Consider the following 17,436-nt stretch of genomic DNA (forward strand, 5'->3'; position numbering starts at 1 on the left):
CTCTTGTGAATCCCCAAGCCTCCATTAGAAATTGGGGAACAAACTTTATTTCAATTACCAAGATGGAACTTAGTTTCCTCCCCCACTCCACCCCACAAGAAAGCCCGAAATAACTTCTCAATTCAATTAGCCACCCCTGTAGGCAAAGGGAATAAGTTTAAAAATAAGTGGGGATGTTGGAAAGAGCACTCTTAATTAAAGTGAGTATACCCCATTTCGATAAATACATCCGTTTCCACCCTGCTAACATTTTCTCAACTTTCTCAACAACCCCATCCAAATGGTTTTAGAATTAAAAGTCACCCCCAACGGAAGACCCAAATATTTCATAGTCAAGGAAGCCACTTTGGAACCCAAATAACTCGCCAAGCTATTAATACAACGCACCACACCCCCTGGAACCATCTCGGACTTACCATGGTTTACCTTGAGACCTGACATAGCTTCAAAGCATAACAAGTTCCCATAAAGCTTGACTCTGACCACGACCCACCTCACAAAAAAGAAGGGTATCATCTGCAGAAAGGAGATGGGAAATTATGATGGAACCGTTGATACCATTTCCCACCGAGAATTTGGATAAAAAACCTCCCCCAACGGTAACCTCCACCATTCAATAAAGTGCCTCCATAACAATAACAAAGAGAAAGGGAGACAACGGATCCCCTTGCCTCATGCCACGAAAACTGTTAAAAAATCTAGGGTTAAACTAGCACTGAGAAATGAGGGGTAGTAACACAATGCCAAATCCACAAAATCCACCTATCGCCGAAGCTACACCTCCCAAGCCTATAAAAAGGGAATTCCCAATTCACATGATCATATGCCTTTTTCATGTCAAGCTTTCATAGAATGCTTGGAACTCCCTCCCTCAACCTACCATCTAAGCATTTTTTGCCAATGAGGGCTGAATCAAGAATTTGTCTCTTCCGAACCAAGGCTTTTTGAGGTTTGGAAATAATTTGATCCACAATCGTGCTCAAACGATTAGCTAGAACTTTCGAAATAATCTTGTAAACCCCACTCACAATACTTATAGGACGAAAATCCTTAACTTCCGTTGCCCCATGTTTCTTTGGGATGAGAGTGATAAAAGTTGCATTAAGGCATTTCTCAAACTTCTTAAAAGAATAGAATTCGAGAAAAACCCGCATCATATCCTCTTTCACAACATCCCAACAAACTTGGATGAATCCCATAGAAAAACCATTCGGTCTCGGAGCTTTATCTTTCACCATTCCACCAATCACTTGATAAATTTCCGTTTCTTTAAAAGGTCTTTCCAACCCACTTGCACTCTGAGGATTAAGAGACTCAAAAATCAACCCATCGAGATTTGGCCTCCAATTAGCCGGTTTCATGAGAAGGTTCTCATAACAATGCACAATATGATCCTCAATCTTCGAGGGGGAAGAAAGCACATGATTATCTGAATGAAGTCTCTGAATAGCATTATTTAGCCAATGTGAATTAGCTATTTTATGGAAAAACTTCATGCATTTATCACCTTCATTTAACTAAAGAGCCCTCGATTTTGTTTCCACGGAGTCTCCTCCAAAAATACCCTCTCTAGTTCAGCCACAACCGAATATTTCCTTAACAATACCTCCTCAGAGGTATCTCCAATCACCTCCCTACCCTCTAGAACCTGCAACTCCTCTATGAGGGAATTCTTCTGATGTCAACATTCCCACAAAATTCTAAATTCCACTTATTTAAATCATGCTTCAAAGCCTTAAGCTTACCAGCAAGAATGAAGCTAAGAGTGCCTGTAAACTGATAAGTAGACCACCAAATTCTAACCTCATCTACAAAGTCATTAACTGTTAACCACATATTTTCAAATTTGAAATACCGGCATCCCCCATGAATATCTCCACAACGAGGGCTGTAAATGAACAGAGTAGCTTGTGAACAACTCGAGCTCGGCTCGTACATACTCAGTTCGAACTCGGTTTATTTAATAAACGAGATGTTCGTAAACACTAATATAGGTTCGAATATTAAATGAGAAAAACTCGTATAAACTTGACTCGAGTCGGTTTAGACTTGTGAACAAAACTCGTATAAGCTCAATTTGACTCGTTTGAGCTTGTTTTGAAGCTTGTAATATGTTTTATATATGTATGTGTTATATATATTACATGTTAGTTATATTTTATATACTTAATTATATATTATTAATTTATTTATAGTTTACCTTATTTAATATATATATGTTAAGTTCCCAAAATGTGTGTATGATAATTTGTATAATAATATATTATTCAACTACAACTATTGATTTATTATATTATCTATATGTATTAAATAGTTTAGTTTATTACATTTATCTTGTGTATTATTCTTTTAATTTATAACTATAAGTTATTTTTATAAAAAAAGTTAGACCATAAGAATTTTGAATCAAAATTATTTGGTTGAATAGTTAAATGTTTGAGGGGTCAGTGGTCATCTCTTCTAGTTCATTCTCGAATACAAATGATTTCACCTTTCCACTCCTTAAATAAATTCGAAGCGTACACTTTGAGAAAAAACAAGGTTTAGTTCAGAAGGTGCTAAAATCATGTTAACGTTGGTTGGTGTTCTGTAGTTGTAAGTCCAGTTGGTGTTTCTGAATTAGAATTAGTTGTTTTAGTGATGAGGCTGATTAGGAACATTATTATAGAGCAGAAGTGCTTCGAGTTTAAGAAGGTTAATGAGAGGTGGTGGAGATGCACAGAGAGTAGCTGTCGAGCAGTGAACTACATCTCTTTCGACCAAGTATCTCTGGGGTGGATGGCTGCCATGGTTAGGGAAGGTATAACTGACGGGGGGCCTTCAAAGTTTGCCAGAACACGAAGAAATGGGCATAAGGTTTTGGTGATGTAGAAGCAGCAAATTGCCTTTGGGAGATTTTTCTCCTTATCAGAGTTTGGTCAAGTAAAGCGTCAGGGTTTGATAGTGATACCAGAAGGGAGAAATGGGGTAGGATGGAAGAACTTTGGGGATTTACTGCAGGAGCTATCGGCAACAACCTCTGGTTCGGGGGGGTAAAACAGAGGAAGACAAGCAGAGCCATCGTTTCCTCCGTCGCAGGGTTACCCACCCCTATCGTACAAGGAGGTGCTGTCTCGAGCTCCAAAAAATGCAGAGATGGCAGGAGATCTTCTCTTATGGGAAAAGATCAGTTTTGTGCAGAAGATGGCAGGGGTATGTCGAGGCAAAATATGGAAACGCTACTACAAGTAGTTGCAGAGATGGAGAAACAAGTAAGCTCGCTACAGTCTAATATGGCCTTATTAAAATGTTGCGTTGTGATGCGTGGGAGGTGTGATGCTTTTCTAGGTCATTTAGAAGGCCCGTGTAGTGGGCTGGCTCGCCGGGAGATAGTTCTTAAAGGGAAGGGCTTGGCTGCAAATGGCTGAAGGGAACAAGCGGCCTGAGCGACAGGCCCAGCTTATCGCACATGCCCCAGCCTTAACAGATCCACGCGGGGCTGAGTCACCGAGCCATCGTTTCGTGCACAGATGACCCTTCATCGTCGAGTGGGCCTCAGCGACCACCGTCGGCAATGGGTTAGGGTCACCAGCGAAGGAAATGGTGCCACCGACGAGCTGTGGGATGGAGGATGGTGCGGCGGGGAGGGTTTGTGGGTTAGATCCGAGTGGCTCTAGCGGTTCAGATTCGTGAGGGACCACTTTGACTTTGCCGGAGTTGGATGAGGAGATTTTTCCGAAGGGGGTAGCGTCGCCGGTGAGTTTTGGGACGTCGTACAGTGTGCCGGAAGAGCCTAGAGGTCTAGAATCGAGCCTGGGTAGGGTCGACTTGTCGCTGGCGAGTTCTCTATTGTCAGAAATAGCACAGAAAATGTCGCCGGAGGTGGATGAAGGCATTGTCATCCCCTCTGGGCCATTTGATGTGTCGGAGGGGAGCCCTTTGCTCTCTGGGTTGTTGACAGAGCCTGTATATATTGATATAGGTGGTTTTGAGGGGAAAAGGGGGGGGGGGGGGGGGTGGGGGATGGGCTTTTAGTCCGTGAACTAGGTGGAGTTGAGGGGAAAAGTTTGAGCGATGGCAGTAGGGAAGCCAAAATTCTGCTTGCACATAGAGGTGAATCTGGTTCTTCAGTCTCAGATTCTACCTTGAATATGCAATTGGCTTTAACAGACAGTGACTTTTCCAGCGGGGATGGGGCTGAGATAACCCCTTTATGTACTCTTCCCCCCAATCCAGTTTATGGAAGTGGTTCCTCTTCTTGGGTGTTTAAGAAGGTGGAGGAAATACAAGCCATTGTTGGCATCTCTATTGGAGGCTACACAGAACAGTTCAGGGCTCTCCTAGTGGCAATCGAAGATAGCCATTCGAAGTCAGCCACAAAGCGGGATAGGGAACTTAAAAGGCTTAACTTGTTCTATAAAGTATGATGTGAAGGAAGGGAGCGGTTGAAGGCATAGATCGAAAGGGAGGGGCAATAGTCGTTTACATGCAGCCTAAAATCATTACCTGGAATGTGCGAGGGCTTAATGAGTGCAATAAGCGCCTTCGTATCATATCATTGTTGCAGATGTGGAAGGGTGATTTGGTGTGTTTACAAGAAACAAAGTTGCGGTACATTGATAGGAAAATTGTGCGGAGTTTATGGGGATGTCCATACGTGGGCTGGACATACTTGGCCTCTCTGGGTGCCTCATGTGGAGTGTTATTGATGTGGGACAAAAGAGTAGTAGAGGCGAGTGAGGAATGTATTGGGGAATACACGGTAGCGTCTTTATTTAAAAATGTCGTTGACGGGTGGGAATGGGGATTTGTGGGCATTTATGGTCCTAATGTGGATAGGGATAGGAGGAGGCTATGGGAGGAGTTGTCAGGACTATTTTCTTTTTGAGAGGTGCCGTGGTGTATGGGTGGTGATTTTAACATTACTCGCTTTCCTAGTGAGCGATCTGGACTTTATCGGAATTCTGGGGCTATGGAGGAGTTCTCAGAGTTCATTTTTGATTTAGATCTCATGGATCTCCCACTAGTTGGAAGAGACTTTACGTGGTCAAACGGACGGGTTTGGTCAAAACTGGATAGATTTTTGTTGTCCCCTTCTTGGGAAGCCCACTTTCCAGAGGTATGCCAGAAACGGTTAGCTCGAGTCAGTTCAGATCATTTTCCTATATTATTGGATTGTGGGGGCATTCACAATGGACGCCGGTACTTCAAGTTTGAAAACATGTAGCTTGTTGCGGAGGGTTTTGCAGAGATGGTGCATGCTTGGTGGTCATCATATCAGTTCATTGGTACTCCAAGTTTTATTCTTGCATGTAAGTTGAAAGCTTTGAAATTAGACCTGAAGAAGTGGAACTTCAAAGTTTATAGCCACATTGACAACCAGAAGAATAACCTGTTGGAGGAATTGCAAGAGTTAGAGGGAAGGGAATTATTGGGAGATACTTCAGAGGAGGTGCGTGTGAGGAAGGGCACGACTATGGCAAATTTGGAGAGAGTCTTGTTGTCGGAGGAGATTTCTTGGCGTCAAAAATCCAAAGCCCTTTGGCTGAAAGAAGGAGATAAGTGTACAAAGTTCTTTCATAAAGTGGCCAATTCACATCGATGCAGTAACACTATTGAGGTTCTACATTCAGGTTCCCAGGTGCTATCCTCTCCTCCTGAGTTAGAAAATCACATTGTGGATTATTATGAGTCTCTTCTCACAGAATCGGCTAATTGGAGGCCAAAGTTGGATGGCTTATCTTTTGAGGCTATTGATTCTCAGAATGCATGTGTCTTGGAGAGACCTTTTGAGGAAGAAGAGATTTACAAGGTCATCTCTGGTACGGCCAAGGATAAAGCGCCTAGACCGGACGGTTTTTCTATGGGCTTCTTTTATACCTGTTGGGACATTGTAAAAAAGGATGTTATGCAAGTCTTTAAGGAATTTCACACTTTTCAAAAGTTTGAAAAATCTCTTAATGCAACGTTTATTGCTCTCATTCCCAAGAAACACGGGGCTTCGATCATAGAGGATTTTCGCTCGATAAGCTTGGTTAATGGAATCTATAAAATTATTTCGAAGGTGCTAGCCAACCGGTTAAGCCCGGTTTTGGATCTTATTATTTCTAAACCTCAGAATGCATTCATTCGTGGGAGGCAAATTCTTGATTCGGTACTTATTGCAAACGAGTGTTTGGATCATAGATTGAGAGAGGGAAGATCAGGGATTCTGTGCAAGCTCGACATGGAAAAGGCATATGATCATGTGAACTGGGAATTCCTCCTACATCTACTTAGGAGGTGCGGTTTTGGTGATAGATGGATTGCTTGGATGCGTCATTGTATTTCTACCGCCCGGTTTTCAGTTCTAGTCAATGGTACACCTGCTGGTTTTTTTGATAGTTCTCGGGGTTTGCGGCAAGGAGATCCTCTATCTCCTTTCCTATTTGTTATAGTTATGGAGGCCCTTAGCCAGATGGTACAGGCTGCGGTGAGGGGAGGGCTCATATCTGGCTTTCAAGTGGGTCATGGTTCTGGTGGCTCGATTACCCTTTCACACCTTTTATTTGCAGATGATACTCTATTGTTTTGTGAAGCAGACACTAGCCAGATCCAAACTTTACATGCATTGTTACTTTGCTTTGAAGCAGTGTCGGGGCTTAAGGTGAATCTTGACAAGTCTGAGTTGGTACCGGTGGGTGTGGTTTTGAACATACTCAATTTAGCAAGTCTACTAGATTGTAAGGTGTCTTCCTTGCCTCTGAAGTATCTGGGTCTCCTGTTGGGAGCAACTTTTAAGGCTAGAGCTATTTGGGACGGGGTGGTGGAGAAGATAGAAAAAAGATTGGCTAGTTGGAAACGGGTGTATTTATCGAAAGGGGGCAACCTCAGGCTTATTAAGAGCACTCTCACTAACCTACCCATGTATTTTTTATCTTTGTTTCCTTTGCAGGTAAGGGTGGGGAACAGGATTAAAAAACTCTTTAGGACATTTTTATGGGGAGGTTTGGGGGAAGAGAAGAAATTCCACCTGGTTAGATGGAAGACAGTTTGTGATCCAGTGGCTTCATGGGGGGTTGGGAGTGTGTGACTTGAAAACTTTTAATAAAGCTTTACTGGGCAAATGGCTATGGAGATATCATTTGGAGGGGGTTCACTGTGGAAGGAAGTTATCGATGCTAGACATGGAGGCTTGGAGTTGCTTGGGGTGGTTGGTACTCCAATGAAGTGAGAGGGGGGGTATGGAGTGGGTTTATGGAAGTTTATAAGGAGGGGGTGGTCTTGCTTTGAAACACACATTCGTTTTGTAGCAGGAGAGGGAAACCGAATTAGTTTTTGGCTGGACGTGTGGTGTGGAGAGCATGCCTTGGAAAGAGCCTTTTCGGTTCTCTATCGTATTGCCACTAATAGGGAGGCTTCAGTAGCAGATTATGCTACTACTTTCTCATGATTCTCATCAGTGGAATATCCTTGTTAATAGGGACCTCCATGATTGGGAAGTACCTATTGTTGCATATTTTTTCAGCCTCTTATACTCCATGGGGCCCTTTGTGACACAACATGATCAACTGAAGTGGAGGTCTAATAACCACAAGAAATGTACTGTTAGGGGGTACTATCAAATTTTGACAACACAAGATCATCCAAAGTTCCCCTGGAAGAACATTTGGAGGACATGTGTGCCTTCCAAAGTTGCTTTCTTTGTATGGAACGCCGCTCTTGGGAAGATCTTGACCACAGACAATCTGAGGAAGAGAGGTTGTGTAGTTATGGATTGGTGTTATTTATATAAAAAAAATGGAGAATCTGTGGACTACCTCTTATTGTATTGTGAGGTAACAAGGGAGTTGTGGGATGAGATCTTTCACAGGGTTGAAGTAGCTTGGGTTATGCCTGCAAGGGTGGTGGATCTGTTGGGTTGCTAGAGGAAGATATAAGGTTGTCATCAAGTAGCAGTTGTATGGAAGATGATCCCGTTGTGCATCATGTGGTGTATTTGGTTGGAAAGGAATGCGCGTTGCTTTGAGGACAAGGAACGCACTAGGGTGGAGCTAAAGAACTTTTTTCTACACACTTTAATGCTTTGGTTTTCTGCTATTGTACTAAACGGGGACGACGTTCATGATTTCCTCTCTTTAATTTATCGCTCTTAGATTATATTAGGTGTACTATGTATACTTCTTGTGTATGCGGTCTATGCATATTTCTTTTAGATCAATAATATTTTTTCTCTTATTAAAAAAAAAAAAAAAACTCAAAACATGTCTTGATTTTTTTTTTTGGTAAAATTAATTAATTAATTTTTAATCAAAAGATAAGATCCAGAAATTTCAAAATAAAAAATCGAGTTCAAGCTCGAGTCGAATTCGAACAACATTAATGATTAATGAACCAAGTTCAAACAAGGATATTCGAGTTTTATTTAAGTTCTAGGTGAGTTCAAATGAGCAAAAACGTTAATTGAGCTCGAGTACCCTTGTTCAAATTTGACTCAACTTGGTTTGTTTGCAGCCCTATCGACAATCCAGCAAACTAGGAAAGTGATCTGAACAAACTCGAGGCAAATGCTGTTGACACAGCTCTGGAAAGTGAGCCTCCCAAGAAGGAGAGACAAGAAATCTATCCAATCGCGACCAACCCGACTACTGGACCACGTGAACTTGCCCCCAACAAGAGGGAGATCCATGAGATCCAAGTCAAAGATGAACTCAAAAAACTCCTCCATAGCCAAGGAAATTTGAGGTTGCCTTGATCGCTCCCTAGGAAAGCGAGTAATATTGAAATCCCCACTCATATACCCCGACACATCCCATAGATAATATAAACCCACCAGCTCCTCCCAAAGAAGTCTCTTATCACTATCCCAATTTGGCCCATAAGTGCCTGCATAAGACCACTCCTACCCATCCTCAACATTTTTAAATACACTAGAAATTGAGAAATTCTCAATACGCTCCTCGACAAACTCCACCACTCTTCTATCCCACGTTAGAAGAACACCACCTGAAGTTCCCAAAGATGCCAAGTAAGACCATCCCATGAAAGGACACCCCCATAGACTCCGAATGATGCTTCTAGCGATAAAACGTAACTTTGTTTCTTGAAAACACACAATATCAATCTTCCATGTCCGCAATAAAGATTTTATGTGAAGGTGCTTGTTACAATCATTAAGCCCCCTCACATTCCAAGATAGGGTCTTAGGCTTCATGAGCAAAAGGAGGCCCCCTCCCTTTCAATATGTCCCTTCTGTCACTCCCCTCCTTTGCATCATACTTAATAGGACATTTGAGTCTTCTTAGTTCCCATCTCTGTTTGAAGCTGATTTTGAAACACGACGAACTTCAATAGCGATAAACCTCAGCAATTGTGTCTAACGGCATTCACTGGCTGGCTCGTTCTATTCCACTTTCTGTGAACTATTCCCCTTTCACTAACAGCCCTTTCTTTGGGTACATTGTGCTTATTTAGATCATAGAACTCATTATTAATTATCATTAATTGAGTGTGTGGTTTGCGGATATGGTTTGCTTATCTTGCATGGCAGCACCTGATGACTTTTCTCAAGAGTGAGCATCGGTTTTTAGTGCTGCTATGTTTGGATACAGTAGAAATTTTGTTGAGTATTTGAGATGTGTTTTGTTGGTTTGACTACTAGATGTGGTTAGCAGTATCTGTGGTCTTCATGTTCGTAGAAAGAAGAGATGGTTGGCATCTCCCCTGACAGGGACGGGAACTCCAGGCTTACCTGTTACCACACATATGTTTAAGGCTCCTCACCTTCCATGGTGGATTTTATACCCAATTTTTAACATATCAGAAAAAAATCTGTGGTCTTCAATCCAAAAGCACTTCAAGTGGAATGATATCTAGTTATCCTCACTTTCCATCGACAGTCACAAATTGTCCACGTTTTATCTGAGGGGTATAGCTTCTAATTTTCCACCCTCCCTAGGTCATGTTAGGGATGAGTAGAAAATGTCTCTGGTATAGTACTTTGAGTGCAAGAATGGATATAATTTAATGTTTGTGTTAGCTTATATACTGATAATTTTCTTTTTCTTTTCTTATAATGTTGTTATGGTTAAACGAATTCTTTTGTTGTATTTTCTCCTAGTGTTGCTGCATGATTTGTGTGCTTTCCTCCATCCTGCAGGCGTTATTTTTTACTCATCACCTTCAGGTCCTACCTTTACAGCACTTCTTCGGCCGAGATAGAATTCACGTCATGGATGGATGCAAGACCTGAACTTGGACATCTATGTAATAACCTTAGAATAGACAAATGATTTTCACGCTTATAGCAATAATGCTGATATTTTAGATTCATGTAAGTTGGCTGCACCAACTTACCAGTAAAACAAACATCTACGTTCTATCCTCTTCCGGTGGGAGGGGGAGGTTTTTTTTTTTTTTTTTTTTTTCAAAAAGAGGTGGCACCCCTTAATTTATTAACAAATCTTCACTTATGACAAATGAATACAGTGGTTACAACTAAGGACCTTTTAGCAGTAACATTAAAACCAAAATCTACTGAGTCGTAAAGACATTAGTCTCTATAAGGACACCTTGGCGGCTACAAATGGAACAATCCAAAACCAAGGCATCATAAAAACTAATTTCTGTCCTATAGCAAAAACAGGTTACAAACAAATCCAAACTTTAGTGAACTCCAAAAGCAAGAAATCCAGCCTGATCTATGTTCATTAGACATTTGAATTCTCAAGGGGCTGACCGAAAGCTGTGGTACTCCTGTCGTTACTCGTGCTCCATTCTTAGCTAACCAATCTGCAACTTAATTTGCCTCTCTAAATACGTGGCAACATTCAATATCAAGAGACCCCATTATCTCTATCACCTTTCCCATACATTTTTTAACTTTTCAAGGGATCATAGTTTCTCCTTCCAATTTGCAACCAATAAGGAATCTGTTTCAAGTTTCAACTTCCAGCTGACTAACGTGTAAATATATGCACAAATTTAAACCATCGAGTAAAATATGATGTGTTAGTTCCCACTCCATAAATGGTTGAGACTACGGCCATAAACGATCATTTGTCATCTCTAATTATCAAGCCTCAACCATGCTGTCTTGAGTTTCCTAAAGCTACTTCCATCTATGTTTTTAACTTTAGGTCCCGTTTGGTTGCAAGATTTAGCTGAGATTAATTCAGTTCAGTCTAATTTTAATCTGAGTCTAACATTCAAATATTCAACTCTCAAATTATTATACTCATCTCAACTCAAAACTTCCTTACACGTGGGACTTATAACTTTTTTTCAACTTAATACATCTTTATACGTGAGATTTACAATCTTTTTAATTTTTTCATAAATAGTAATAAACTCATCTTAATATCCAAACATATCTAAACTTATTTTAGATGGGTTCCACATAATTCACTTTACTTACTCAACTCATTACTATTTATAAAGAACTCAGCTTAACATCCAAACACAGCTTTAGTTTCCCTCTTGTTGGCTTCTTCCAAATCACGCGTACAACTTTACTGATTTTGGTGGGTAAAATTGGCAATCCAAATGGCGGAGTAAGAGTTTATCCTGAGGCTAGCTGTATGTAACTGTTTTACGTACCCAAGTCATCTTATTCTTCAAGGATCATTTGTTTTTGTTTTGAAGTGTTTTAAAAAAATCAAATTTACTAAATTTTACACGAGGCATGGTAAATAACGTGTCGAAATATTATTGATACCAACATTACAAGACTTGCGGTTTTCTAAGAAAATATTGATATAATTGAAATATTATAACTTTTTTTTTGAAAGGGAATTACTATTTTGTAACTTGAAAACTTTAAGTTGATAAGATGATTTAAACTTAGTCATTTGATTTCTATGCTAATGTTTTCTCTCATGCGTGGAATATTAGACTTGCCTTAATAAGCAAACGAATAAGGATTATTGTATGTTTTGATATATCATGTTAAATAATTTATTTACAACAAAATTTTAAAAGAAAACTTAAGAACGGGCTGCATCATTTTCATTTAATTTCATTATTCTTCCTATATTAGTGGTGAATTGAAATATCTGACGAGTAATACTATATATATACCACACTACCATTTTATTTTCATCTCACTAAATAAGATGTGTCACATTTATCACCATTAATAATAAAAAAGCATCCAATAAATGATCATTCAATAGTAATAAATACGTCGCATCTTTCTTAATAGAATGAAAATATGATGACAATGTAGTGTATAGAATTTTCTTTTTAAAGAAAAGTCATAAAATTAGAAAGAGTACTTTACGATTATATAAATGTGCATAAATCATGTCAATGTATATCGTGATGATCATCAGGGATTGATTGCATCACCCATGTGCCATGTATATGTGGGTGGAAGTCCACCCCATAAGACATGCCATAACATATGGGTACTCTACACATGTCAAAGTTTTGATCCCACATCTACGTATAAGAGCTGACTTCCATTTTTTTCCTAAATTCTCTTCGATCCTCCGCATTCACATGCACTTTTATTCATTTGAAATGCAATTTCTTGATAAACAAGACACGGCAGTTGCATGTGGATTAGCTACATATGCATGTTCCCTACAACCATAATTAAAAGGAAGCATACAAATTCTGACTTTGTTTTTGAACAGTTTTAATATAATATATTAATGCTTGGAAATTTGCATTTCTTTTTGCACCTCAAAGGTACGATTGACGTACCACGGATGATCCTGATCAACAGCTGTACTTTAAGAGTTATTTCCGATCGAAAGCACGCACGAATATTCTCTGTATGCATGTTCGAGTCCGACACAAATTAAGGGAAAAAAAAAGCAACAGCTCATGCATGTGCTCGGTGTCGGTGTCAAGTTTTGTAGGGCTGTCCCCCGCGTAGTACTGGTGCTTGGTGCCTCGATAAACGTTGACATGATCACGTACGAGTAAATGCATGCACAGGCCGAAAGTAGAAGCCAACGATCATATGAAAAGGGTTCAGATTTCATTTCTTCGCGTTTGAACATTTGAGTTTACTTTCTCCTAATCATAATAATTTCAAATATTCTAGCTTTCATTCATGCCGACATAGATTGATCAGGTGTGTTTGGGTGTTGAGAGTATCTCAATCCTTTTCAACTTACTCAACTACTATTCATTACTTTATTATTAATTTTCTCTTACTTTTTACTACAATTCATTACATTTTATTACTATTGAATATATTATTATTTTTCACTTATTTTTTTTATTACTATTCATAACATATCTTAATACTTCTCAACATCTAAACCCAACCTAATAATCAGTACTAATGGTAAAGTGTAACGAGAATTAACGTACCCATCAATTGTAACTGTCAGAATTCGTCGATAAATCCCTCTAAAAAGATGTACACAGGCATGAACACCGACGGGAGTATTGCATTAGCAGCTAGCAATATTTGTTGAATTTGGATGATCGTCTCACTTTATTTATTTATTTATTATATGAAAGGAATATATGCAACATTTTTAAATCAATGGAGTATTACTGCTTTCAGTCAACGCATGCATGATTCTAAATTATTCCCCCAATAATAACGACTTCTTCTCAGTTAGCCGTCCCTAAACGTACATCGATTATAAATAAGGAAGGACTCTGGCATCTTCAGCATCAAAGCTGGTGCTTAATTCTTTCAGAGAGATCAGAGAGAGAGAATGGAAAGGCTCCATGTATTGGCTAGTTTTCTACTGTTTCTGGGTATATTCGCCACAAAATTCACATCAACAATGGCTGCTTGGCTGCAAGCCCATGCAACTTTCTACGGCGGAAGTGATGCTTCAGGAACAATGGGTACGAACGTGAATATATATAAATATATATATTTATATATATATATTGAGAAATGAACTGCTTTCTAATTCTCTGTTTCCCATCATTTTAGAGCTTAAAAATCAGCTAGCTTATTGTTTTCAATTCTCTTTATATATTAATATGATAATCAGGAGGTGCCTGCGGTTATGGAAATCTCAACACCGATGGTTATGGCATAAAAACTGCAGCTCTTAGCACGGCTTTGTTCAACGATGGGAAGTCATGCGGCGGGTGCTATCAGATAGTGTGCGACGCAACCAAGGTTCCCCAGTGGTGTCTCAGGGGTACTTCCATTACCATCACCGGCACAAACTTCTGTCCTCCAAACTATGACCTCCCCAGCGACAATGGCGGCTGGTGCAACCCTCCACTGCCACACTTCGACATGTCTCAGCCTGCCTTCGAGACTATTGCCATATACAAGGCTGGGATCGTACCCATTTTGTATAGGAAGTATGCGCCATCTTAATTTGTTTGAGAAAGTACTATTTTTATACCTTGAATGTTCTCTTTCTTGTATATATAATTTTGTCATCTCGAATCACGCTGCCATGCATGTGTCATATCCACAAGTGCAGCCGAAGATGACAAGATAAATTAGGATGAATAGTAGCATTAAAAATATAATGTAAATATCATTAATTTTTGGTTATTTGGGTTTACCAGAGTGGGATGCAGGAGAAGTGGAGGCATCAGATTTACTATCAATGGAAGAGATTACTTCGAATTAGTGCTGATATCCAACGTAGGGGGAGCTGGAGATATCTCTAATGTTTGGATCAAAGGGTCTAAAACCAACAAATGGGAAACCATGTCAAGAAACTGGGGCGTCAATTGGCAGAGCCTGATTTATCTTAATGGTCAGAGCTTGTCGTTTAGAGTCCAAACCAGCAATGGACAAACTCGCACAGCTCTCAACGTGGTGCCTTCCAATTGGCAGTTTGGGCAGTCCTTCACCAGCAACGTTCAATTCTAGATGATTGGTACAAAAGCATATATATATATATCCTTCCCTATTTGTTTGATTTTCTCTGCTAGCTGTTAATTTCCTCCCTATGTATTACATTTCCTTCCCCTTTTAGTTCAGAAGGAAGGGAAAAAAAAAAAAAAAAAATAAAGAATTCTGGCTGGGTTGTGGCTGAGTTTTGCTGTGAAGCCCACCGAGTTGTACGCCGAAAAGAGTAGAATATTGTATGCTACTTAATTTGAGACGTACATGCATTGCGTATGTATAATACAGTCATATTCATACTTAATGTCGCGTTTAATTTTCTACTATTTTTTATTTGAAAAATGCTAGTATGTTATTTGAATTTATCCTCTCATTTTTATCGTTCATGTATATAAATTTTTTAATTTAATTTTTTATTTAATGATTAAGAAAACGTTTTTTAGTACATTGATAGATTTTTCTTATTTTTTCAAAATATTTAAATATATTAAAAAATGTAAAAAAATAAAAAAAAGAAAAAAAAAATAAGAAGAAGACAAATTTGTGCTAACGAACACGCCCTGCAGTCAAAGTTGAGCGATACGCTAGCACTACTCCTTTTATTTTCCATGGCAAGAAATTCAAAAAGAAACTCCACTTTTTAACTATACCCTCCAACTACCTTTTAGGTTATATATAATGCCACATTAGGCCTTAAATGTTGAGGACATGAGACTTGTTTGATTTAAAAATAAATTCATAAAACATTGTTAATTTCATTTCATTATAAAATATATCAGAGAGACACATTAATTTATAATTTATAATTTTATTTTTATAAAACTCTTTTACAGATGTAGCAGCAACGTGTGATCATAGACTGTTAGGTTCAAGATATGTACAAGGATGTTGGATATTCCAAGTGGTCCTTTTCCGGATGCCAAGTAAAAGACACGCTAGCTGTCTAACACCCTGTTTTTTTAATTTTTTATTTATTAAGAGTAGGTGCAGATTGGACTATGGTAAAAGCCAGCGGTCTCAACATCGATGATACTGTTTTATATTGAAATGCATGTGTTTATATATAAATAGGTTAAGATGTGTGTTTGAATATATGAAATATATATGTTGACATAAATTTAAATTTTTTATACGAAGTTAAAAAAATAATATATTTCATTAATAATTAATTTAAGATGAGTTGAAGTGACATTGACGTGATCCAAACATAACTCAGTTAAGAGTACCGGAACTTTCAAAGATTTTAAGTTGCAAGAGCTCGTCCATTTCACCTACCATAACTTGTTTTAAACCCCTGATAAGTGAAAACCCAACCATATATATATATATATATTAATGGAAAGTTGTGATCTTCATTTATACATTAATGTTAGTATAGTTTCCGATCTCAATAACCACCTTCTGAAGTAAGTTGAAGTGATCTATAAAAGAAAAAGAATTCAGTCGTTAGAAGAGTCCAGCATGGGATGAATAAACATAATAAAATCTGAACATAAAACTTTAAATGGAAAAAAAAAAAAAATAGAAAAAAACAAAAAACATAAATAAAATAAAAAATTAAAAACAAAGAGAAAAAGAACTTGGGCACTCCAGACCGGCCATACCTTTGAACTTTCAAAGGATCTCGGCTGGCTGCAATATCTAATGCAGGCCCACTTTATCTACTATAACTTTTCTCAATTATCCCCGACAAGCGACATCACAACCGTAGATCAAGGGGTAATTTTTTTTTTTTTTTTGCTAATAAAAGAGATGAGGTTTCGATTCTTTCGAATCTAGGTTTTTAATTTAGAGGATTGAGTCATATGCCATTAACTCATTAGGCTTTTAGCAGTGATACTTGTCTTTTATACACACATATATCTCTAATTTGTAAAACTATTCTATATATGTCCATTAGAGAGATTAAGATCATTAATTTTAATTTAAATGTTGTTACTGGATATTGAAATCCTCTTATTCATGAACTTGCGCATATCTAACCTATAATTCAAAATATTCTGATTTATCTGACATGACACTAAAAGGGCAAAAATAACTATAGTTTCTTAATTAGATAGCTTTCATCAAGTTATCAATTGGTTTATCTAAGAAAAAGGCTAAAGTCATTATTGTCCAATCAAATCACCCACCAAATATATATTTAAAGTTCACAAATGTAGAAAAATATATATATTTAAGCGCATACAATTTCATATATAATATTATATGTATTGAGTTACATTATTATTTTATCATTATTTTTTCTTTTTAATTTCAATTTTAAGATTTTTCTTAACTTTTAAGATTTTCACAACTTTACGCATCAGCACGTATAGTTTTATAAGTAAAATTATAAATATAAATAGCATTTTCCCTCATATTTTAATCTTTTAAACTTAAAATTCTCAATTTCTTGTTTGGATACGAGGGGATTTGACTGGTTTGTATTCAATTGAGATAAGATAAGATATTTTTAGATAAAAATTAAATAACATATTATTAGAATATTACTTTTTAATAATATTATTATTATTTTAAAATTTAAAAAAGTTGAATTGTTTATTATATTTTATATGTGAATTTAAAAAATTTATAATAATGAGATAAAATGAGATGATTTCCAAATCTAAAGAGGGCTTAATCCCACAACAACTATTGAATCTGAAATCATTGAAAACCTGATGAACGAAGTTGCCAAATCAAGA

The 17,436-nt window shown here is 38.0% G+C and overlaps 2 protein-coding genes and 1 non-coding gene across 6 annotated transcripts in view; all 3 read left to right on the forward strand.

Annotated features, from left to right (window-relative positions):
• Window positions 1-10,296, forward strand: part of LOC122318252 (paladin) — a 34,409-nt gene extending 24,113 nt beyond the window's left edge. For 2 of the 4 annotated variants that reach the window (XR_006244769.1, XM_043135457.1), the window contains exon 19: window positions 10,118-10,296. Coding sequence is in view for 2 of the 4 variants with exons in the window: in XM_043135457.1 (XP_042991391.1) it covers window positions 10,118-10,250 (133 nt within the window). In the remaining 2 variants the exon portion in view is untranslated. Of the gene's footprint in view, window positions 1-8,472 lie in introns of all 4 variants that reach the window. The other 2 variants (XR_006244770.1, XM_043135458.1) reach the window with 1 other exon arrangement.
• LOC122274882 lies at window positions 9,647-9,772 on the forward strand. The gene has a single exon (XR_006228421.1). It is a non-coding gene; the product is annotated as a U6atac minor spliceosomal RNA (small nuclear RNA).
• A 3,058-nt stretch (window positions 10,297-13,354) lies between the features above and the next one.
• On the forward strand, window positions 13,355-15,110 carry LOC122319183 (putative expansin-A17). Its single transcript, XM_043137132.1, has 3 exons — window positions 13,355-13,776; window positions 13,929-14,250; window positions 14,464-15,110. The coding sequence occupies exons 1-3, from the start codon at window positions 13,641-13,643 to the stop codon at window positions 14,771-14,773; spliced, it is 768 nt and encodes a 255-aa protein (XP_042993066.1). The 5' UTR covers window positions 13,355-13,640; the 3' UTR covers window positions 14,774-15,110.
• Window positions 15,111-17,436: the final 2,326 nt, after the last annotated feature.

Source organism: Carya illinoinensis, chromosome 8 (assembly GCF_018687715.1).
Source record: "Carya illinoinensis cultivar Pawnee chromosome 8, C.illinoinensisPawnee_v1, whole genome shotgun sequence".
NCBI lineage: Eukaryota > Viridiplantae > Streptophyta > Magnoliopsida > Fagales > Juglandaceae > Carya > Carya illinoinensis.

What these genes read in the sequence shown, in the direction of transcription:
- LOC122319183 (XM_043137132.1), top strand. Translation starts at nt 13,641, where the DNA reads ATGGAAAGGCTCCATGTATTGGCTAGTTTTCTACTGTTTCTGGGTATA. An exon ending in TGATGCTTCAGGAACAATGG is followed by an intron (nt 13,777 to 13,928) that starts GTACGAACGTGA and finishes TATGATAATCAG; the next exon opens with GAGGTGCCTGCGGTTATGGA. An exon ending in GTACCCATTTTGTATAGGAA is followed by an intron (nt 14,251 to 14,463) that starts GTATGCGCCATC and finishes TGGGTTTACCAG; the next exon opens with AGTGGGATGCAGGAGAAGTG.